Source organism: Dendroctonus ponderosae, unplaced genomic scaffold (genome assembly GCF_020466585.1).
Source record: "Dendroctonus ponderosae isolate FM_Combo_2020 unplaced genomic scaffold, Dpon_F_20191213v2 Dpon_F_20191213_6, whole genome shotgun sequence".
NCBI classification, from domain to species: Eukaryota; Metazoa; Arthropoda; class Insecta; order Coleoptera; family Curculionidae; genus Dendroctonus; species Dendroctonus ponderosae.
The window spans coordinates 261,974-284,879 of NW_026018814.1; the positions used below are offsets into that span (position 1 = coordinate 261,974).

General features: G+C 38.4%; 4 protein-coding genes across 12 annotated transcripts in view; 2 read left to right on the plus strand and 2 right to left on the minus strand.

Annotated features, from left to right (window-relative positions):
• Positions 1-2,787, plus strand: part of LOC109546886 (receptor expression-enhancing protein 5) — a 4,746-nt gene extending 1,959 nt beyond the window's left edge. For both annotated transcript variants that reach the window (XM_019918051.2, XM_019918052.2), the window contains exons 2-4: positions 676-908; positions 1,129-1,264; positions 1,988-2,787. In XM_019918051.2, the coding sequence (XP_019773610.1) occupies positions 676-908; positions 1,129-1,264; positions 1,988-2,016 (398 nt within the window). In that variant the 3' untranslated portion in view covers positions 2,017-2,787. The remainder of the gene's footprint in view (positions 1-675; positions 909-1,128; positions 1,265-1,987) is intronic.
• Positions 2,788-2,850: 63 nt separating this feature from the next.
• LOC109546887 (probable 28S ribosomal protein S16, mitochondrial) lies at positions 2,851-3,555 on the minus strand. Its single transcript, XM_019918053.2, has 2 exons — positions 3,289-3,555; positions 2,851-3,228 (listed from the first exon to the last, which is right to left on the minus strand). The coding sequence occupies exons 1-2, from the start codon at positions 3,400-3,402 to the stop codon at positions 2,938-2,940; spliced, it is 405 nt and encodes a 134-aa protein (XP_019773612.1). The 5' UTR covers positions 3,403-3,555; the 3' UTR covers positions 2,851-2,937.
• Positions 3,556-3,744: 189 nt separating this feature from the next.
• Positions 3,745-20,574, plus strand: LOC109546882 (protein lingerer). 6 transcript variants are annotated; one of them, XM_019918043.2, is made up of 21 exons: positions 3,745-3,819; positions 4,560-4,677; positions 5,716-5,903; positions 6,424-6,591; positions 7,655-7,827; positions 7,921-8,057; positions 8,174-8,369; positions 8,442-8,658; positions 8,719-9,159; positions 9,424-9,566; positions 9,653-9,824; positions 10,344-10,425; positions 10,474-10,667; positions 10,759-11,029; positions 11,125-11,355; positions 11,609-11,763; positions 13,711-14,010; positions 14,096-14,371; positions 15,010-15,177; positions 17,406-17,435; positions 18,660-20,574. In XM_019918043.2, exons 2-21 carry the CDS (start codon positions 4,602-4,604, stop codon positions 18,756-18,758), a joined length of 3,717 nt encoding a protein of 1,238 aa, XP_019773602.2. In that variant the 5' UTR covers positions 3,745-3,819; positions 4,560-4,601; the 3' UTR covers positions 18,759-20,574. The 6 variants fall into 6 exon arrangements, with proteins under 6 accessions (XP_019773602.2, XP_019773603.2, XP_019773598.2 ...); XM_019918044.2 differs by having other exon boundaries at positions 3,782-3,908; XM_019918039.2 differs by lacking the exon at positions 3,745-3,819 and adding an exon at positions 4,258-4,388 and having other exon boundaries at positions 14,099-14,371.
• Positions 20,575-21,442: 868 nt separating this feature from the next.
• LOC109546919 overlaps positions 21,443-22,906 on the minus strand; it is a 17,181-nt gene continuing 15,717 nt past the window's right edge. For all 3 annotated transcript variants that reach the window (XR_007281753.1, XR_007281754.1, XM_019918090.2), the window contains one exon: positions 21,443-22,631. Coding sequence is in view for 1 of the 3 variants with exons in the window: in XM_019918090.2 (XP_019773649.1) it covers positions 22,186-22,631 (446 nt within the window). In the remaining 2 variants the exon portion in view is untranslated. The remainder of the gene's footprint in view (positions 22,632-22,906) is intronic.

Here is a 22,906-nt window from a genome sequence, read left to right on the forward strand (position 1 = left end):
AGTAAAAATTACTTGGTATTTTTATTCATGTAACATGCACACTTTCACTACAGGAATAGTGAGAGTTCTAAGAACTTAACGCGAAAGCCCCCTGGGCCGTTTGTCTATTTTTACGCGGTCAATTTCAAAACTAATTAGCAAATTAATTCTTTTCACGCGACTCATTAATAGTAGAGGCGTGTTTATTTATTGATGTATTATTAATTCCTTATCTTATCTGAAGCCAATCAATTCGACTTCGTCTGCAAGCAGTGATGTTTATTTCAGATGATATTGTAATGTATGAATCATTAAGTCCACACATTAGAATTCAATTCACATGATGACTACTGTTTTACCTTTAATTGCTAGAGGTAAACATGCATGCGTGGGTGTAATTACATCTGAAAATGATAAAATTTCTTTGTAACCTTGGCGGAATTTTTATTCCACTTCTTAGTTCAATTAAGTTTGTAGTTCAGTCTCTTTTGCCTGCCGAAGTAAGATCATTTATAATCCGTCCAATTCTCTTAGTGGAAAAAAGATAATACTAGTTAATGGAACTAATTCACGTTCGTCATTCGATTCTAACAGCGTAATGAAACATGGAATTCGCATTTGCAGTAACAATGAGAGCGATTTGATTGATAATTATTATGTTTTGGTAACATTTTTTAAAGTGTATGCTTTTTACAGGTGGTATAGCCGTTCTAGGCCTTTGGTTGGTATTCGGCTTTGCAGCCCAGCTAGTATGCAACTCGGTAGGTTTTCTCTACCCAGCGTATCTTTCTATCCATGCCATTGAAAGCCACAAAAAAGACGATGACACGAAGTGGTTAACGTATTGGGTGATCTTCGCTCTCTTCTCCGTTGTCGAGTACTTTGCCGACTTCATTGTGGGCTGGTTCCCTCTGTACTGGCTGATCAAGGTAAATATCTGCCATGTAAAAAAGACGGTTTATTCCATATCTATTTTAAAATATATAAAGGACGTATTTTATAGCCAGTGTAATCATCTGACTCCAGTAATTAAAGCTTTTCTGCCGAGTCACTCAATCACCAAGTGCTGTTAAAATCAAGCTTATACGCTAACAGCTCGTGTACATGTATGCAACCTAATTTTCTTCAATCTATGAATATACTTTCCAGTGCGTTTTCTTGGTATGGCTGATGATTCCCACCGAATTCAATGGATCTTTAGTGCTTTACGGCAGGATTGTGAGACCTTATTTCTTGAAGCATCACAATGTCATCGATGAAACTATGAACAAGGTTAAAGAACAGGGTAAGTTCTCGAGATTTATAAGAATACGTTCGTTCTCAATTGGAAATTTAGCAAGTGGATCATCTGTATTTAGGAGCGCTTGGTTTGTAACATATTATCGGGCTGTTGTTTTTCATTTTATTTTGAGGAGATTCTCCACGGTTCCTGATATTGTGTATTTTACGTATAAATGCAAAAAATAGCTAAAAGTATGGATAAAACGTGTTCAAAAGTTCCGTTGACTATCTCAAATAGGCCATAAAATGTCGGCGAAAAACTAAAAAATTTACATTTCAAACTAACAAATATCTACAAATATGTATTGGCGGATATGTAAATCATCAACATTTTTTCTTCGCAATTAAAGAACTCAAGAAACTTCACTCTCAAAACAATTTAAAAAACACGCAATTGTTTCGAATTAAGTAAAATCTAGTAATTTTTATGGAAATTTGAAAAGTGAACATTTCGCAACAAAGCAATCGATAAACCTGCGTTTTAGTTGACCGAAAATCAGACAAAAAGATGGATTTTCATATTCATATGATTAATTCCAACCAAAAAGCATCGCAACATCGAAATCTTATTTTAAAATATAAAAAATCATTATCTAGTTATTCACGAGAGTAGAATTTGATACAAGTTTCTTGGCGGATTAGATTATTGTAATTTTACCTAAATACTTTTGTCCTGTTGCACCATTAAAAAAAAAGAATACATATTTAAACATGTTTTTTTTTTCAGTTAACAAGGTTACCGAGAAATCCGATTAGGAGCCCCCTTGTTCTACCGTCGCGCCTTTTGCAATATATAGTGGTAATATGGAGTGTTTTTTTTTGTTTTGTTTTGTCTCGTCTGGTGTCTAAAGTCTACTATACTATTTTTATACTTCTATAAATGTTTTAAATCTTAATAAATGATTGCGCGTTGAAGAGAGGTAAAGTTAATGGTTACTTTTAGAGCACGAGAAATGCAATTCATTTTAGGTATTTTATAGATTGTAAATGCATTAGGACGCACGAGCGTTTAAAAGTATTTTTTAAAAACACTTTACTTGCGTGATTGTTTCGCTTTAAATTGATAAATGATCGGTGAAAGCTTGACTTGAAAACTCTATTGTGGATATTTTTAATACGCTCATGCTTGATATTTATTAGGCTTTAATTTTACTACATACTCTTTACCCCACTAAGGCTTGTATGTGTGAGACAAACTTGAAATCGAACCGCTTTTTTATATAAGTAAGCCGCGCTTGTTGCGAGAGTATATAAGTTTTTATGTTTATTAAAGTGGCTTTTACGAAAACTGAGAAAATAATAAAGATATTTAAAGTGGTATAGCACAGGAAAACATCCTTTCTATTTGATTAGGCATTTATTCAATCCCTCAACTTTTTTGCCAACTAACTGTTAGATTTGCTGTTTATAATCCGGTCATCGATTAGGCAGCTTTCGTGCATTTGTCCTATAGGATTCACGAATTGTTTTTAGACTAAAAGTATATACATTTTGCCAAGGCACGCACAAATAAAACGTTTCCAAAAACCCATGCATTTCAATAGTTTTCTTCCAGATTAGTTTAGGATTTTGCTAATTTCTAGCTCTTGGTTGGGGATTATTTATCGCATCTATTTCCACACGTATATACTTAAAAATGCTATAGACTAAAACACCTGAGTCTTACTAAGTCCCATATTAGCTGGCAGTCTCTTCTAACTTTTCTTGTGGTTCCTCTGGAACTTTGTGTTCCTTCTCCCCTAAAGTGCGCCTGTTTCTCCACGCTTGCATGTAGCTGGTGGGGTGTATTGGGTAAAATCCGGCCAGCCCTAACAGCTGTGCTACAGGGGTTGTGATGGCGGCCCCATTTCCGATCCAGTATCTGATTCTTTCAAAGTTCAGCGCCACCAGTTTCTCGTCGTGCTGGTTTGGTAAGGGATCATAACTGCCCAGCTGCTCGATAACGGGGCGGCTCTGATGCGCTCTAGTCTGAATTAAGAGAAATAGCTGCATAGGTTTGGGGGCTAGAAGAGTTGAGCTAATACCTACCACACTAACCACTATGTGGTAGAAGGGCCTGTTGGTGCATCCTTGTAGTAGTAAGCGAATAACCTTTGGGGAATTGTGAATGAAAATGCCTGTGCCGCTACCAGGGGGAAGCATTTTTATTTTGGGATTCTGGAAGACTAGTTTTTGGGAGTGTTTGCTTTACTCAGTTAGGTTAGCTTTAAAAAATCAGTTGGGTTATGGCAGCTTTTAAGCGAGGAAGATGAAAACATACTACCCCATAATGCAGATAGAGGCAGCACGTGATTTAGGTTATGATGCTGGAAATGAAGAAATACATTCATAAAGATATTTTGCTGAGTAGAGCAGAGGTTATATCAGTTTTTTCCGAAGGCTTGATTAAATAGAATCATTTTTCAGTCAATTATTTCATGAATGTATGGCTTTGAATGTACGGGAAACGAATATTAGGGTGGGACTTTGAATTTGGCGGGCTAAACACGTTGAACTCTGCCGCCATATTTGTTCGGTCACGTGACTTCAAAAGTGCGTTGTGGGTACAGAAATAATCAGGTATGGTTATTCCGTTCAGTATTATTTACGGAAAGTTGGTGTTTTAGATGTGCATTAAGAGCAATAAACTGCTTTAGGGGCTAGTTCAGGTAGTTTGAAAGTGTTACAATCAGTTTCCGCAGCATTCAAATGCTGTGTTATTTGAGAATAGACTTATTTGTCAATACACACAAGGCTGTAGCGAGCTTTGAAATGGCGTCGTCCCACATGGTAAAATGGGGAATTTTCTCACGGTGAAATTCGATGCGGTTCTGAATGCATTTCCATTTCAGTTAAGGTTTTTCTTATCAAACCGGTTGATTTCTCAACGATGAGTAACGGGCCTGATTTCCTTTGTAATGACGGGTCCCCGCAGTGTTGCCATGGATCGAGACCTCCAAACGTGTATTATTGTTCGTAAACATTGAATAATCCTTCGGATGATCAACATTTCACGAAACTCCCATAAAACGCTCATCGAAAGCCCCAAATTTCGACCAATTTGTCAAACTCCGGTCCTTGGCGTTGACAGCCTCAATCACATTTTTCTTGGAACTGCTTGCATTTGCAGTCAAAAACATCAAGCTGAGGTTGATATCAATCATAATTATTTGCTTATTTCATTGTTTCTCTAGAAGCGTGTTCTGCTGTTTAAGGTTTATTTCTCAGAGCGATTGAATGCAGTGTACCTTTTGTACTTTTTAAATCATAGCAAAGTTTTTTTGCGTTTGCTGGTAGTAATAATCTTTGTCCCATTTCAGATAGTTGTAAATAGAATCACTGTACATACTGTACAAAAAAAGATGAGTGCGACCGGTCGAACCACCGCCAAGGGTGGTAAGGGGCCTAAAGGCGATAAATCTCACAAAACAGATGGAGGTAAGTTGCTTTGTATTACTTCCCTAGATTAAGCCACTCATATAATCAGATAAACACGTGGAGAAAGTTGGCTAATGCCACTGAGTCGCGGTGTCTGAAAAATTCCCCTAAGAATGAGATAAATGTGCATTATCACTAACTGTGACTCAACCATCAAAGTGGTATGAGTTAAATGGCTGGCCCATATTTCCTGAGACAAGCTTGGTGTCAGAATTCATGCCATTTAAAGCCATTGTAATTCTTCAGTCAGAACCAAACACTCGTCGATTATTTTAGAAATTGTTAAAATTAAGAAACTCTTAAAACACATGGTGATGGCACAAATGATATCTAAGAGCTTGCATTGCATAAACGATATAGCTGGGATTATAGATAATCTTTATTTGTAGTGTATGCCTCATTTTTGTATTTTTTTCTGCTATCGTTTAACTAAGCAAGTAAATTCCAAAACAAGTAATGGAATTTTGATCAATATTAACATCTTTTAAATTGCAAAGTATCAAAAATGTATTTTGATTTTAACGGCCACGTGGTTTTAGAACTCAAACAGCATCGGTTTTGAGTTTGAGTTATGTGCATTTACTTGAAAGTAATTACACTAGATCAGATTAAATTTGTCAACTGTTGTGTCAACACATACCCCTAATGAGAGTTAAATCCATATTTAAGTATACATTAATTTGTGGTTAATTGTCTGATTTATTCCGGGACCCAGATAAGCATGATTTGGCCCTATAAAAAGCTTTAAAGTCACCATCTCTCAGACAAACTGATTTGTGATAATTATTATCTGATAAAGCCGAGTACCTACATCCATTTTGGCTTGTTTATGTTGCATGTATTATTAGATATATTTTGAATAAACTATCACTTTCTACCAGGAATACTTCTTACGTGAATACCATTAAATTAACTTCTTCCATCCCCCTCCACTTAACCCACCGGCTTGCAGATTTGGCTACCGCTCAGTCAGAGTTGTATCTCTACAGTCGCACGTGCTTGACGGGTTTCGTTATTCAGAGTTTCGTTTGTGTTTAGGCAAAGGCGGCGGTGATAAAGTTTCCAATAAGGAGAATATCAAAATGGAGGTCAGCATAAAAGAAAAGGTTCAGCAACTTATGGACTTGACTCATTTTCCAGAAGATCAAGTTTGCTGGGCCCTTCATGAAAGCGATAACGACATGAACACGGCCATGAATTTTCTATATGAAGAAAATGCCCCACATGTAAGTTTCACATTTTTTTGAAAAAATGTTAATGATCTTGTTAGAATTTTTAGTATTTTATCAATAACGATGGACGAACAGTGGCCAATTTTAATTTAAGCACGTGCTCTACGTGAAGTCGATTTTATTTCAAATTAAATATCCTGAATGATGATACGATGACGAGACTGAGAATTAGGTTTCAAAAATACCATTTCGGCATTCAGCGAGTTTTTTGCTTTTTGCCTATAAATGGCTTTGATGAACCTATTTCGAAGATTATCTTGGCAAACTGACGGGATTTGCTGTAAAAACTGTTTAATTTGCAAGTGACTTGTGATGCTTCAATATTCAAAAGCCAGTTTTAGGACAACATTCCCATCTATACAGGGTTGTTGAAATAAAAAATACATTGTAATCACTTCTAGCGGCAATTCAGATTTTTTAATATTATATATAGTATAATTAATAATATTATACGTATATTGAATTTACGCGAGTAGTTTTGATTTGATCGAGTTCTTATTGTGGTATTCATCAGGGTGAATGGGAAACAAAAGACAAGAGGAAGAAAAAACGACAGGCTTCTGCAGGTAAGCAGGAGAAAAAAGACGATGAAGGAGCCGGAGGCCAGGAAAGTTGGGATGAAGGCCCATCTGCCAACACCCCTGGAAACAATGTTGGCGGAGGAGATGGCAGGGAATGGAAGGTATGGAATGGCATTAGTATTTTAATTTTAAAAGGGGGGAGAGCATATATAAAAAAATAAAGCAAGAATAAAGTACTTTCAAACAGAGACAAAGACAACGTTTTAGAAATTTAGCATTGGTTAGATCTGCGCGTAAAGTTTTTTTTTAATGAAAGTCTACTGTATTTTTCAAGCTTTTGTCTTTTAAAATTGATGATGTTTAACCGGGACCGCCCAGTAGAATATATTACGTAGAACATAATTTAATGTTGATTGATCAGTGAAAATTCCAATTCAAACGACTGATTGTTGTTTTATGACTCACAGATAATACTTTTTTGATAGCTCATAAAACGCATTCCATTCATTGGGACTTCTTGTTGAAAGGTTATAATTTAGTAGCGTTCCGTTTTGAGGTCCACCTGATCTTGAAGCTGATCAGGAAAATCCTTGAGAATTTAGCAGTATGAATAAAGGTGAAATGAATGAATTTGTAGAATAACGAATGATTGGTGATGAAGACAAAAGAACAGAAGAATACATGGTAATATTGAACCAAAGCTAGTCAGTCGTTAAAATCATACACCATAGCAAACATGAAACTAAAATGAACGTAAAAGCAAGTAGCTTGCGTCTAGAACAAATCAATCTCGACATTTTCATATTAAAACGACAAAAAAAATGAATTAATGTGTGTTAGTGGGTCCAACGCAACAGACAACATAACCAACATTAAATCATATTGTATATACTTTCCTGACTGTGTTTCAATTCCAAATCAAATTCCTGGGTTTCAGTCATTTATTGTCTCTATTTATCAATCAAAATACGTTTCGGTGTATTTTTCCACCATCATCAGTTTTTATGTGTAGCGTTGTTGTTGCTTTAAGCCTTGGCATGTATTTTCTTGCTCGGCAAAAAATGCATGCCAATAGCAAAGGAAACATTGTACCCCAGAAGAAGTGATGCAGGCAAAACCAAAATAAATAAATAATAGCACCCGGAAAATTTGTGGATTTATGGCAGTAGCAATATTCTTAATTTTTAATATTGATCAGTGGTCTAAAATAACGTTTTTTTACAGGAGCGCTCGGGCGCACGTAGAGACAATAGAAGTGGGGGAGGCAATGGACCGCCGCGACGATGGCGCGAAGAAGGAAGCGGCGGCCGAGGTGGCGACCGTCGTGGCGGCGGTCGGGGCCTCACCAGAGGCGCTGGAGGAGCACGAGGACGTGGTGGTGGCCGAGCTGGCGGAAGGTAATTTCAATCATTTTTCAGTAACAGCAAATCAATACGTTTTCACTTCGACTTCGCTTGAACCACTTCTAATTTGACCGTTCTTTTTTTCAGGTATCCACCTAGGGGAAATAGGAGTGGCGGAGGACGCGACTACAATAGGCAGCCAATCGAAACATGGGATAGTTCTAATACGTGGGATAACAGCACGGCGGCTGCTGCTCCAACCACCAATCACGTTAGCAGCACCGGTTAGTGGTTTATTATTAACAGAACTACATAATTCTCTGTTACTGATGCTATTACAGAAAAATGTCTTGTTTGTGCATATACAGAACATATTAAAATCCTAATGTTGCATTTATAGATGATTGGGATGATTTGCAAACAGACGAGTGGTCCACTGAGGAATACACCGGCAGTCTCGTTGAGACTAAGGTGTTTACTCCCAGTTGCCCGCCAATATTGCAGGACAGTGTTTTGGATACCTCCACTGCGGGCCAAAACTTACCAGCGTTAGATCAAAATTTATCAAGTGCTACGCATCAGGATAACACCTACAGGTAACCGATTGAATTTGATTTTGGCACAACAATTTCTATTACTGGGCTGGAATTATTTCGTTTTTTTTTCAGTCAGTCGTTGGGTCAGACCTATAATCAAACTGTGCCGCAGTTGCCATCTCAGCCAAGCCCGGTTCCGCCCCTGGTTGGTACGCTTACCCCCGCCCAAACCCAATATTTTTCGCAGCTTTCACAACAAAATAGTGATGCTCTGGGTAAACCGTATGTTAATACAACAACGTACCAAACCCCACAGAACTCTTACGATGCGAAAACTAATGTTCCACCGGTAGGTGCTTTACTGAACGGCCCAAAAGAACCGTTTAGTAATTTTCTTATTGACTTTCAGGTATATAACAATACGTCTCAAGTATACCCAGCGGTGACCCAGGCGTACAGCAACGCTACCCAACAACAGTACGCTAACAACCCTGCCCAAACTTACAGTAACAGCACGCAATCGTATAGCAATGCTGCTCAGCCTTACGGTTCGGCTGTAGCACAACAGCCACCATACAGCAACAATACGAGCAGTAACGCGACCTCGCAACAGCCGTACAACGCAACTCAGCCATCATACGGCAATCAGGCGACGACGCCTTATAATAGTGCGGTGTCACAGACTTACGGATCAACACAACCCAGTTATGGTGGATCCGCAGGTACCAATAGTTACGCTGGAACGTACCAGACTGGTGCAACGACTTACGGTGCGGGACAAGAAGTGCAACAAGTGCACCAACCTCAGAGATCGAAGACTCAGAGGGCGAGAGTACCTCCCCCTTCAAAGGTCAGTAAATCGTCATTTATTTTGCTTCTCGCTATTGAAATGCACGTTTCTGGATGATGACACGATGACGAGACTGAGGGTTAGACTTTGAACGGTTATTCCAGCTTATTATCGAGTCTTTCGGTATTTAGCTTTGGGTTCCTTTGATATGTCTTTCCTGCAGATGTTCTTGGCAATCTGACAGATTTCGGCACCAAGTTCTCGTTTTTCACAACGAGAATCGGGAAATATGCCGTTGTTAATAATGTTTTCATTTTGTTTCAGATACCGGCCAGTGCAGTCGAAATGCCCGGTGATTTAAATAGTAGTGTTACGTTCTTGGATGTGCAGTTCGGAGCGATGGATCTCATTGACACGTCGTTTGACGCAAATTCCGAAGTCAAGTTCGGTAATGAACCTAACAGAAAGTAAGTTGTAATGCCCATCTAGTGAATGGTGTATTTTTTTATCTTTATTGCAATTTATTAAAAAAAAAATGTTTTGATAATATTAGCTCAGCAGCAGTTCAAATGGATAACTCCAGGTCAACGCCTTCAAGTGCTGAATTAAATTCGTCAGGGACAAACAACAGTGGCTGTTTAGGGGCAGACACAGGATACAGCAGTGGTTCTGCAAATGCTAACAATACGGCAAACAGCAATATAACTGCGGCTTTGTCACAGGGTGTAAGTATTTGCTTCATAGTTATCGTGGTTAATTTGAAACAACGCAAACTTTCAAAATAAGAAAAATATCTTTACTTCAACTATTATCCGTTGATCGATTTATTCTTATTATACACTCACTCGTGTGTCTCACTTGAGATGAATACAGCCCTGTATTTGGTTTGTTTTTAGAAGTAGAGTTTTCTGTTTTTGGTATTGAGGAAGAATGTCATGAAATTGAAAAAATTGCTTCTGGAAATAAATAAAACACATGGTTGTTTCCAATAAATGTGACAATTGTTTTATTTCCGTCTTCTATTTTGAAAATATTTTCCATTGTTCTTTGTGATGATTCGATGACGAGACTGAGAGGTAGATCCACAAATTGTTTCTATGTTGGTAATGAGTCTTTCGTTACAAGCAATGGAGCTTTTTTGAGGATCTATTGCTCCGATGATTTTGGCAGCCTGAATAATTGATTTGCACATAAGTCGTGTGAAAATTCCCGAAAACTTTGCTTAACGCTCGATTGTTTTTCAGCTTGCAAGTTCTGATAACAGTACAGTGTCGTCGGACCATTTGAACTACAACAATACGGCGGCGCCTAGGAGCACTTCACAAGGTAATATGGTTGATCGAAATTGCAATCCTTTGCTAACAAACTTAACAGAAATAGGCTCGTCTGTGACAACATCAGTCCCTTCGGTGACTACAGCGTCTACTGTAGAATTGAGCAAACAGCCCACCGATGGACAGTCAGAGGGTTCTACTAATGGTTATTCGTACAGCTCTCAGGCGGCTTCTTACAACGCCTACCAGCAAAAGTCGAATGTGTACAATTCCTTGCCCTATGTAGCAGCACAGGTAAGCAATACAAACTATGTTTTAGGTATATGGTGCAACTTGATTTTCATTGAATAGAAGAATAAAAATGTATACAATATATATTTTCTAGGCGACAACAAGTGCCTATGTCGGCGGTAGCCCATCGGGGGCTAGCTATGCGAACCAAGCGAACTCTTATGCAGCTGGCGTGCAAAATTCTTCAGCGGGCTCAAACTCGTACGGAAACGCGTACTCATCCGCTGCGGCTGCAACTCAGGCCTATCCGGCTGCTGCGTATGCTTCAGTTACGCAAACCCCTAACTCGTATCAGACCGGTGGCCAGCCGAGCTACGCATCTGCTCAGAATTCGAACAGTCAGTCAGTTTATGGTGCTAATGCAGGTACTTACAAATAAAGCATAAAATCCCTTTCCTTTTTATAATGGCTAATCAACTTGGAAAAAATGGACTCTTTGATTTTGGCTAATTGTTTTTAGGATTAAGTAACAACGCTAACTTCCCATCGGCTTCTAATCAGTACAACAGTTACAATTCAACGCCGGCTGTCAGCGGACACAAATTAGGGTCCAAAGAGAACTCTTACGATAGTAGCAATGCAGCAGGAAGCGTTACTAGCACAGCGTCTAGCAACATTGCTGCGTCCAGTACCGTTGCAATGTCGTCGCTAAGTCAAACGACGATGAACAGTAAGACAACAGCGGCGCTAGGTAAGAACGATATTGACTATCAATTGCTGATTACTTACGGAAATTTCGATTCTGATGGTGATATTCGATGAGGGAAATGAGCAGTTGGGCTTTGTTTGCGTTTATAGCAAGCTTTTTGGCTTTCACTTTCACAAGACGAAATTTCCGACGATATGCTGCTGGGATTATCTTTTGGCCTCTGACTGTCTTCATATTTTTCCCTTGCTTGAAATCTCCTAAGTGCTATTAGTTATAATTCCCTGTTTATTTACAGCCAAAAATTCTACTAGTGTGATGTCCAATATACCTCCACCTGGAGTAACCCCTGTGATGAGTACGCCCTACATAATGGGACAAGTGCCCTACTTCCAACAACCCGTGTACTCCTTTGAGGATATGCAACTGTTGCAGCAACGGTTGCCGCACTTGGTGAGTTTCAAATATTTCATCTTTCTTTTCTTATCGAACTTAATTGAAGCTCATTTACTTCAGTTGTGTTCAAATGTATTTTCACATCGAATCATTGTCCAAAGGCTTGAATGGAGATAAATGAAAATTTAACAAAACCTTTGATAAACAAACTTTGATTCAACAAAACCCCATCAGTTGGCGACTCATAAAAGTAGACTACTCTTAAAGGCAGTTTTTCCGATTTTGGCAGATCAGGCTTTGTGAAATACGTCGGATATAATTTGAAGAATATTTCTTTGCAATTTTATAAATCGTACTCTTCCAAAAAAGAAATCTTTGTCAGTAATGTGATTTACGCAAAGGTAGATCGAAAGTCAGAGTTACACAACTATTTAATTGTCTACTTTTATGTGTCGTCGACTGTAATTAGTTGCTGGTGATGTAACGATTCTTATGTTGGGGTGGAGGATACAATATTTATCTGCTTGTTGTAGCTTTTTGATTTTGCCATTCATTCATTTGTGCTTTTTACGTGCTATTAAGAAATCAGTCACATGCACAAGATCGACTTTCAATGTCCTGAAATAACCACTTCTAAATGCCGATTAATCCCAAATCATTTTAAATCTTGCATGTGCTTAATCGCTAAATAACTGGGCGCTATAAATATACTATTTTTATTATTTGTGTTGCAGTGTTATGGTTTTTTTGTGGTATTTTACTAAACTATAAATTCTTAATTTATTGACACATTTTTATATTATTATTAGCGTGACTACAGAGAGTGAATCAGGTTTAATTTTGATGACTTGATGATATAAACATTTCCCTTATATCTCATCGTTTCGGAGATACAGCGCGATGAGGAACAGTTTTTCCTCATAAGTTTTGAACCTATTATCCGATTGTCGTGAAACACGCAATACAAACACTTCTAATGACCTTACAAAGGCTCTTTAAGTTTTAGCCACCCAATATTCTTGGAAGGGTATTTTGTGGGTCACTCCTGCATTTTGTATCAAAACTAGAATAAAAACAAGTTCAATATCACGGCTCCACAGTGCCATTCACTGATTCATTAGAAAACTTTGCCACTTGATATTTTTTCATATTTTATTTTGTGTCCGAGATATTTAATGAACGATAAAAACCCAAACACTTTTGACTCTGTATGCGAAATGATGCGATTTAGGGAAAATGTTATTTACATCATGTCGGGACATTATTCTAATCTGTTCTATTGATTCCCGATGTTATCAAGATCAAACTGAATCTCTGTATACAAGTTTTTGTGTTTTAATAGGTATATTCAAATTGCGTCAATTTTTTTGCTCTGATCAAGTGTTTGTTGGAGTAGGCACAAAATGGTACGGTTTGAAAGTATTTTGATGTAGACTAATGTAACTGGGAAAATAGTATTTTAGCTGTAATCGTTACATCACGCAATCTGTGTACCATTTGTATAATATGTTTTCTGATACCTCACCCTGAGCTAACATGGTTTGAAGCTGTTTCACTGCTTCAAGCGTGATTAATGTTGATATACTACATTGTACGGGTAGTTGATCATTTTCTTGGTAGCTATTAGTCGTACAGCTGAGTAAATAGCAACCAGGAAGGTGTGTGGTAGCAATGCATATAACCCCTCTTCACTCGCTTAGCATTAAAACGACTAACCTGGCCCTAAGTCCTTCTGGCATATCCTTTTTAGAGCACAATGCCTATTGTTTCTAGTATATCCCGAGGTTCCACGCATGTTTAAGGGTCTAGATGGTACTTACAAATCTGGTAGGTAAATAAAGCTTGGACTTATTGTCTATGTGCAATAATATTTCGGATTATTCGCTATGCATATCATCGATTGAATACGAACCGTTCTTGTAAAGGCAATACCGTTCAGACAATTTGAAATAGCAATCGAGTGAACACGTGGTCATGTGTATTCCTATGTATTCTACTCTGTAGCCCACCCCTTACTACGACATCAGTTACCAGACGCCGACAACGCTGGCAACGGTTCGGGACCCGACAGCCGCCCTTGGGGGATATGGAGCGGCAACTGGTGATGGACGCTTCCAGACTGCAGGACGGGCCGGTGATGGAACAACGTCGCCTGTGCCCGCCGCCTCACAGCAGCAGCAACAGCAACAGCCGCCCATTTTAGCTGCAGCAGCCGGCACAGCTCCTCCCTACTTCTTTGCGACCGCATTTAACACTATCACGGCGGCGCCTCCAAATTATCCTCAGTTCGGGACGATGTATACGGTAATGGTTTTTCTCAGTTAATCTGAACATTGAAACGAGCGTTGGTAGATTGTTAGTAACTAAGTACGGTTCAATCGATTTGCAGCAGCTGCCTACTGTAACCAACGCTCATGGATCCAGTGGCAGTAGTCAGTATGGGCCAAAACCAGCTACCTACGGCTCAGGCGGGTATGGGGGTTATGACTCTTTAGGGCAATCTGCGCAAGACTATGCGAAAGGTGGCTATGCGGTCGGAACAGCTGCCGCTGCTCAACAAGCTGCTCAGAAGGGCCAGACGAACTCTGGCACAACACCGGGATCGGCCGGCAACGATATCAGTGCGATGTATGGCAAGTCGCATGCAGCTCTGAGTAAAGTAAATGTACGTTTGGAAAAATGATTAGAATTAACTAAAACATTGAGATAATATAGTTGTTAAGCAATCGTCTACAGTCTCACAAATATTATCCACCACCTCACTTTGACTAGTTCTAAGCTGAATTAATTTCAACAGAAAACTACTTAATCAATTTAGCAAGTTTTCGATGCAAATTGCCCAATTGACATGAAAATCGCAGGTTCAAATTTTCCTTAATTACACATTTTCCAAGAGCATTAAACTGTGTTTGACTACCTGATAAACACTGGGAGAAACTTAGTTGTTTACATACAGGCTGTTTCACGAGGAAGGGGCATCATCTTAAACACGTCTAATACGTCCAAAAATAACCCTAGTTTGCTATATAAATGAGCTAAAAAATTATATTGTTTGGGATCAACAGCTAGGGAAGACTAGTGTTTTGCAACAAATAATTTTGCCAAGTTTTGTCAGTGGCGTATATTCCTGCACGCTACCGAAATTGTTATTGAAAGGGTTATTTTCGGACCTAGAACTCGTGGTTAAAATAATGTCCTTTCCTCGTAAAACAGCTTGAAGATTTGCTCGTGTTCTTTAAAACAACGCATAGAAAAGGGATCGAAAGACCTTCGAAGATTTAGTATTTGTTTCTGTTTTTGCAGTCCTATGAAAAGCAGGGATTTCATTCGGGTACCCCACCGCCTTTCACCGGGGCCCTCAACCAAAGCGCTGGTTTAGCCCCAACTGGTACGGGCTACCCTCCTCAAGTGTACATCCCAACGATGCCGCAGCATCACAACGCCATGGCCATGCATCAGCCTCTGCATCAGGTATGCATGCGTCCTATTTTTCGCCCGACGGTTCCACCGGCATCGCGGTCCTAAAGGTTGCATGAAGGTTTTCTTACCGGGAGACGCTCCTTTGGATTCATTCAACTGGATTTTCAGTACAAAAATCAAAATAAAAAAAAAATGTTGGTATGTGGATGGTTTAATTGCTCAGTTGTGGCAATACTCCTTTTGCTAATATTGCGACCGATGTGGACAATGGCCACAGCAACCAGCGCAGCTTATTGTTATTGATATGTTATGAAGCATGCATGCACGTTCTTGCATGTTTTACTGTTCTGATGGATCTTCATTCTTTGGGAATGGCTCTATTTCTATTTCATTATAACTATAAAAAAATTTCTAAGTGTTTTTTTTTATATTGTTATACAGGGTTATTCACGCTATACGGCCCGGATGTTTGCGGCTAGCCCGTTTGTTTTTTGCAAAGTATTATTTAATGAATCCACAGACGCCTATCGGGTGCACATTTTAAAAATAGTAGTTGACACATGAAAAAAATATTAGATTTTGATAAAATTAGAATTATTTAAAAAGCCTTAAGATTTAGGTATTATAAACCTTATTAAAACAGACACTTATTTTGTTCAGCGAATCCAAAAATGCATTAATATACAAGATATTTGATTTAAAAAAACGCAACTTTGATACATTTAGAGCTTTTGGGACACCCTGTACATTACAAAAATATTTTTAAAATGTGCGCTCGATAGGCAGAAAATAATACTTTTTAAAAATCAAACGGTTTAGCTGCAAACTTCCGTGCCGTATAGCGTGAAATAACCCTCTATAGGCGTTTCAAGTTTACTACATCTTTTTTATTCTCTTGTGAACATATGAAAGACAAATTTTCGGACATTGGCACTGAAACCATAGTGATTGGCTCCAAATCAGACAGCTATTGGCACGGCCGCTTTTTATGAGCTAAATGAGTTCTTTAGTGAGGAATGGTATAGGTAAATGAGAAAAATAATCTGTGTAAAATCGTATGTTTGAACAATTATTGCTAAGTAACCACTTTGGTTATTTGTTCATTGGTGACTGCTTCAGTGTACAAGTAAAAACCACGTCAGTAAGGATGTCATAACATCTATGCTTTTCCATATAATTTCTGTGGTAAGTACGGGTGCATTTTCAACAACAGAATCCATTATTAACTTCACTTATAGTGTGAGTGCGTGAAAACCATAAACTATTTTTAATTAGATGTCCCTTCATTTTCTCTGAGGATTCTGATGTGCTGTTTCATCAAAATTTTCTTTCTCCTTTTCGTTGTGTTGAAACAGTGCTTTCTTAGCAATTTCGACAATTTTATCAAGGTGAATGTTCGATATCATATTAACTGATTTTGTGTCGTTTCTGGCAAACTATCAATTACTTGCCATTCTTCAAATCACGCTTAGTTTTGCGCCTCCTGTACTTCTAGATTTTTCTAAAACCATGTTTTCTTTATCTCTGGGCTTTTTGTCCAAAAATGATTTTACACTCACTTGCAGATCTTCCTTCCTGCGTGGAAACTCTTGTTTAAGGCTCTCAATCCCCCCCGTTGACCAGAATAGTTTCCTCTGCCAGCGAAAGAATAGGACTTGGACCAAATGTTGCCTTAGTAAACTTGTTAGTTTAAACGGAACTGTAGCTGCAGCTGCAGCTGCCTTTTTTCTAGATTTTATAATTGGCTATTTCGTGTAAAGCTTTCGAAAGTGACTTGTCGACCCCTCTCTTACTTTTGCCATGGTAGAAAAGCCTTTCATCAATGACATAAACGACTATTAGATGTAACCGATATTCGTCGCCACTTCATTCGATTTAAAAAGCAAACAAAACCTTTTTTTAATTTCTTGTTAAATGCGGATTTATTCTCATAATGCCAATAACTGTGTAAACGGTGTCGGTGCTAACAATTGTATTCCACCTTATGGTGGTCACATGTTACAATACTTTTGAACCCGAATTGTACACAAAAAAATGTTAGATTCTTCGTCGAGCACAAATGTATGCGTGATTTAAAAAAAACCGACTTGCAACCTAGTAGTAGACATTCACTGACTCAACTGCTCGATATAAACTGAGTACAGTCAATGAATGTCTTCATTTATGCCCATGGCGAATTCCCGCACGTTTTTACAGACCGAAGTTGGGGAATGTCTACTGATTGGTGCCAATAAATTATCTATATTTTTTTGCTTACTTAGATTTTGTTTTGCTTGTAGATGGATGTGAGGCACCAAGGCAGGCGCGCGGTAAGTCACCACATGCCCAACGCACTTGCACATGCTTTTTAGCTGCACTTTTAATTGGGCTCACTAATCCACCATAACTGTCTGTTTTCACTTTCTAATCGGGAAACTATGGGCTTAATCTCAATGTGGTGAATCATTTAGTTGATCTAAAAGCTCGTTCACACGGTGACATCAATGTCGTGACATCTAATGCCGTGACAGTACCCAGTGTCAAGGTGTCGTATGTCAAACCATTTTGATATGTCACATTAATGTCGCGATACTGATTTTCAGCTGTTCAGACAATGACACTGTCGTGGATGACATTAGATGTCACGACACTGATGTCACCGTGTGAACGAGCTTTAACAGAAGTCTTATATAATAATATTGAATTGGCTATTTTTTCGGGATTTTAGACTGTCGTGGAAAGGGTATCCTGCCGGTTCAAAGGASAAGRTTTAATTTTTCAAAGAGAAAAACACCAGTTTCAAGCTTAACTAGCTAAATTAATTTGTTGATTTTGATGTCCAAATTTGTATATGTTCCAATAATAATAATAATGAAAGGCACTTTACTAGACAACACTGTTTATAATGTTTGGGAACTTGTGTTACTTACAACCGGACGGGTTGTAAAAGTCCGTGTTTTGCATGTTCGGATCAGTTGCCATATTAACTGTGCATTTGTCTCGTTTGCTTTTTGGGCTTACTTGCAATCATTTTCCTGCTGAAGTATGAAATCTATTTTTATAGTTCACATTACTGTTTTGAACTTTGTCGACCGTTAAAATGGTTTTTCTGAACGCAACTCCACTTGCAAACGAAAACTTATTTGCTATGGAAAAAATATGAAAAGCGAAAGGGCAGAATGGGAAATATCGATTTTATCGGTTCCCAGTGGGTATACAACTGAAGGCCTCTTTCTTAAGAAGAACGATTTAATGCATTTAATTAAAAAAAATAAATTCTTTAAGCTTGAATTTACATCTTTTACCTGCTTATGTTTTCTAATACATAAAACATTGGAATTTCTTGCATCAGAATCTACATAAAACTAACTGTTGAAACTGGTGAGTTTTTCGGGCTTCTTTTAGTAAATTCTTTCTGGCGTTTCGCAAATACTGTCGAGTCAGCCAAAAAACTCACAAGTTTGCAGTATTGAAGAATCTCAAAATAGACGAATATTTTGATAAAACTAATGTTTTCAATTGATCAGTCTTATTAAAGCTTATGATCGTTGCAGGATTCGGGAAATTCGAGCGGTCAGAGATCCCAAGGTTCAAACCAGTCCAAGACAGGTTCCAAGCAGGGCTATGGTGCCTCTTATTGGAACCAAAACTAAATCCCACACGTAGGAGGTCGATTTGGAACTAAAATAAAGAAAATCGGCCGTTTGACTTGAATCCTCATTGACAAGGAAACTGCTCACTTCGCCGTCGCTTATCCCCTATTCCCACTGTATGTCCGCCCTTCCTAGTGAATTTTATTTGATAGATTGTGGTAAACTCATTGGACATTTGTTAAATTAGTGAATCTAAATATGAAATTTGGCCGATTACTGGTGGGAAACTGTTGAAGTATTGCGTGAAATTGTCTGGTGAACCCTTTATATATACCAAACCTGCAGTTTTTAACGCTTTATTTGATAGGGCATTTAATAAAGAAAGAACGGAAAACTGCGGACGCGAGATGTTTAGGTGCTTCACTGCGTCATTTCACGTTTGGTGATGGTTCAGTATTTTCGCGGTATCATGAAACTTTCTTCACTGATGGCATTAAATATTGTCCATGGCACGGTACATTTCCTGCGGGCAATCGGTTAGTTTGCAACTTTTAACATCATACAAACGTGGGGTCAGAACTACCACCATCGCATAGTAATGTATTTATTCACGTTTACTTTATTATGTTAGTGGTATTGCATAGCGGAGAGGCAACCAGCCCTGAGTATATATTGGTTTAATTATTTTCTATGGTAATTTAGCTAGTTTTTTTTTTCATTTTTTTTCACTGTTAGTATTGTGCTAGAATCGTTTTTTTTTAGTTATTGATTGGTGTCGTGCAATCTGAACTTCAGAAGAAATGTCTTTAATTTCGTTTGAGATGTGAACAAGGAAGCTGCCGGATTGATTTTTTTGGCAAAGTTTGGCTCTGTTAAGACAACAAACACGGTTTGTCCAGAAAACAGTGAGAATTCTCAAGGTACACCCGCTGAAAATTCTAACCGTTTTGCGACGGAAAACTGAATTGTTTATTGTTCTTTCATTTCTTCGAGATTATGTAATTGTAAAATAACACTAGATCGTGCAGATTAATCAGCAAATTGTCTATTTTGAGCATTGATATATGATTGCCGCGCGACACTTGCGAATGTTTGAGGACAATTGTCGTTCACTCAAACCAATATACAACCTATTTTAGATGGATAAGTTTCTGTTWTATTTTTAAGACGTTGGAATTAATATTATGTATTACTTTATGTAGGGCGAAGTGATGCTGTAGTTTCGCCTGCGACAGATAGAAGTCAATTTACAAAGTCACCAATAGGGACTTTACTATCGAATAACCAGCAATTTCTTGAAATCGAATTGGATACTAAGGTCCCTTTTTTCTTCCGCCTCAATTAACACTGATAAATTATTGATAGTAATGTGTAAATAGGGCTTTTAAAAAACAGTAATTGAATTTTTCCGAATGTCCCCACGCCTGTTGATACAATTTAGAACTTAGAATGTTTGGAAATCCTTTTCCTGCCGATTAATAGTAATTGTCATAATAGGTAAATTGACTTGCCTATAGTACGCAGTCTTGTGCGACTGACCTCCGGATGGACTTGTTTGATTACGCGACGGGTTGGAACCGGCGTCGGGGCGCTCCAAGAGTGTTCGGGCGTTGGTTTCTGAAGAGCCGTAAGACGGAACGTTAAGGGTCGCCGGCTTTCCATCGACCCGCTGCGGGACTCACGTCAAGTAACATTCGGACTTTTATTTTACATTTAGATAGAATTTAATTGATAACTAAATTATCTTGTGTACCTATCGCTAATTTGTATAAATACCCACACAATTATGTAGACACTGTATATGTGTAGTTTTATTTTGTAATTGCTAACTTATGATGAGACATTTGAAAGAATACACATGAATAATAAGTCTGGATATTGGAATTTTGTGCCCTTTCAGCTGATCCTTCATTTTCCTGGACTTGATTAGACTTTCAACTTGTGATACTAACCCCCCGGTTGCACCGTTCTCGCTTTAAACACTGATTATATCTTAACCGGTGTTTAAAAAAAAATGTATTGCACCGTCGCAAACTAATCGTCTGTTAGTTAATCAGAGAATTTAATTAGGTTGCTATCTTCATGATTATCGAATTTAATTTCACATGATCTTTCGCAGCAACGCGGCCAGTAATATATTAGTTATGCTATATTTTATTGTGACGTCGACTAACAATGCAAATCAAAGCTCTAACAAGGTCTGAAATAGCTGAAAAATACGACCAACTGCATAATTGGCAACTGGAGTTCTATATAATACAGCATATTTTTGGCCATATTATATAGAACTCCAGTTGCCGAAATAATGTGCATTGCGCTTTACCAGTTTTACTCTGAAGCCATACGCCAAAACGGGAAACCTTCTTTTCCAAACTCCAAAACATCTTTCGATCCCGCTTCGTGTTCGGATATGGAAATTATTGTATAGCCTTTCGGCTCTTGTTGCAAGATTAACTAAAACGGCTAACAAATAGGATCTAAGACTATAGCCACTGTCACCCGTAATAAAAAAAAACAAGAAAATATACTAATCGGGTGCTAATCAGCCAAAAAGTGCCGGTTAATATAATCGTTGTTTAGAATACACAAAACAGTGGTTAAGCGACGGGACAACACATTTTCCAGACTAAACGACGATTACATTTTTAATCACTGTTTAGTCAAACGGTGCAACTGGGCATTAGAAGTTTAGTTTTCTCGATGTATCAAACACTTTGAAAGCGCGAAAACATCAAACGAAATACTACAAGAAGTTAACATTTATTGTCCAATATTCCTCCTATCTAACGTTATAATACAAAACATTTTCTACTATTAAAATATCACTGTCTTTCTGTCTTTATATATTTAGTAATGATACTGTTACAAACACATCAGTCGCTGAACTGTTTTCCAAGATTTCACTCTGTTTCGTTGATTTTTGCCAAACACACTATACAGCACGACGCGGGTAGATCTAGCACAAAACGGAGCTTCAATTGAGCGCTTGATGATATTAGAAAATTGAATAATCCATGATTATTTGATATTTTGCAGGACTAACGATCTGAATGTGGAAGTGCGTTGGGACGCAGTCGGCAGGACTGTTCGTTTATTAGTAACTTATTTACTTTCAAGACCAAAACTGTAACAAAAGTGCAAGTGATGGGAAGGGGAGTCTGTGCCGTTTGAAACGTACTTTGTAGATGAAAAAGTGCGCAAAATGCAATAGAATAATTCAGCTTAATATATGTATTGAAAGCATAAAAGTTTTTAACCAAAAATAGTTGAGTCTGAACTTGTTCTTTGAAAACATGGAACCGTTGGATAAAACGTACTAAGCTCAATTAGAGTTTGGTATGTACAAGTAGCTCCAGTTTAGAAATTGTCTTGAAACGAAGAGCCTCTACATAGAAGCTAAAGAAAATCGCTGCGCTAGTTTTTCCACCAAAACCATGACTGTGAAAGAAAATCTTCAAGTCGAGCTAACACAGTTGAAACAAGCACCTTAAAGACTAGTTCCACTCTCTCTAGTACAGTCTCCATTCGCACCATTCTCCGTAGTCTTTTGCGGCTGAACTTGCACTTCCTCCAGCTCAATGCACTCGCCATTCCGCAGGTTGTTCAGCAGCAATAGACTCACTTCACTGTAGGAAGGAGGCAGATCGAGTTCCCTCAAACCGAAGATATCTTCGTAGGCCGGAGGCCCGAAGCCCAACGAAGTGGGGCTTAAGCCTTTGGACGTGGTGTCGCTATCTAGAATACTGGGAGTGCTGCATGTGAGTCGCACAGTGTCGCTTTGGTTGCGGATCAGATTGGCGCTCAGCTCCAGCAGATCGATTCCGGACTGATCGGCCTGCAGCTGACTGAAAATGGAACGATCCACTACCAGCATTCTGCCGTATGGAAGCAGGATTACTGTGGGCGTTGAGCTTTCTGGGATGGGCGTACTACCTGCAAGTTGAAGAGAGTTTGATCAGTTGCAGGAATTAAAACAGTAAAGGCCGTGAAAAATCGAGAACACTTAAAATGTGCCGAAAATGTCTATTATTTTGGATCTGAAACTTCTACCATGCTTTTTAGTGAGTTCGATGCATTGCTCGCGTCCGGGAACTGAAAATGACGTAAAATTTGAGACATTTTGAGAAAATTTTCATTTTTTCAAAAAATCGACCCCCACCCTTGGAAAAATTTCGGCCAAAAATCAAAATTTCACATGCGTGTTTTTT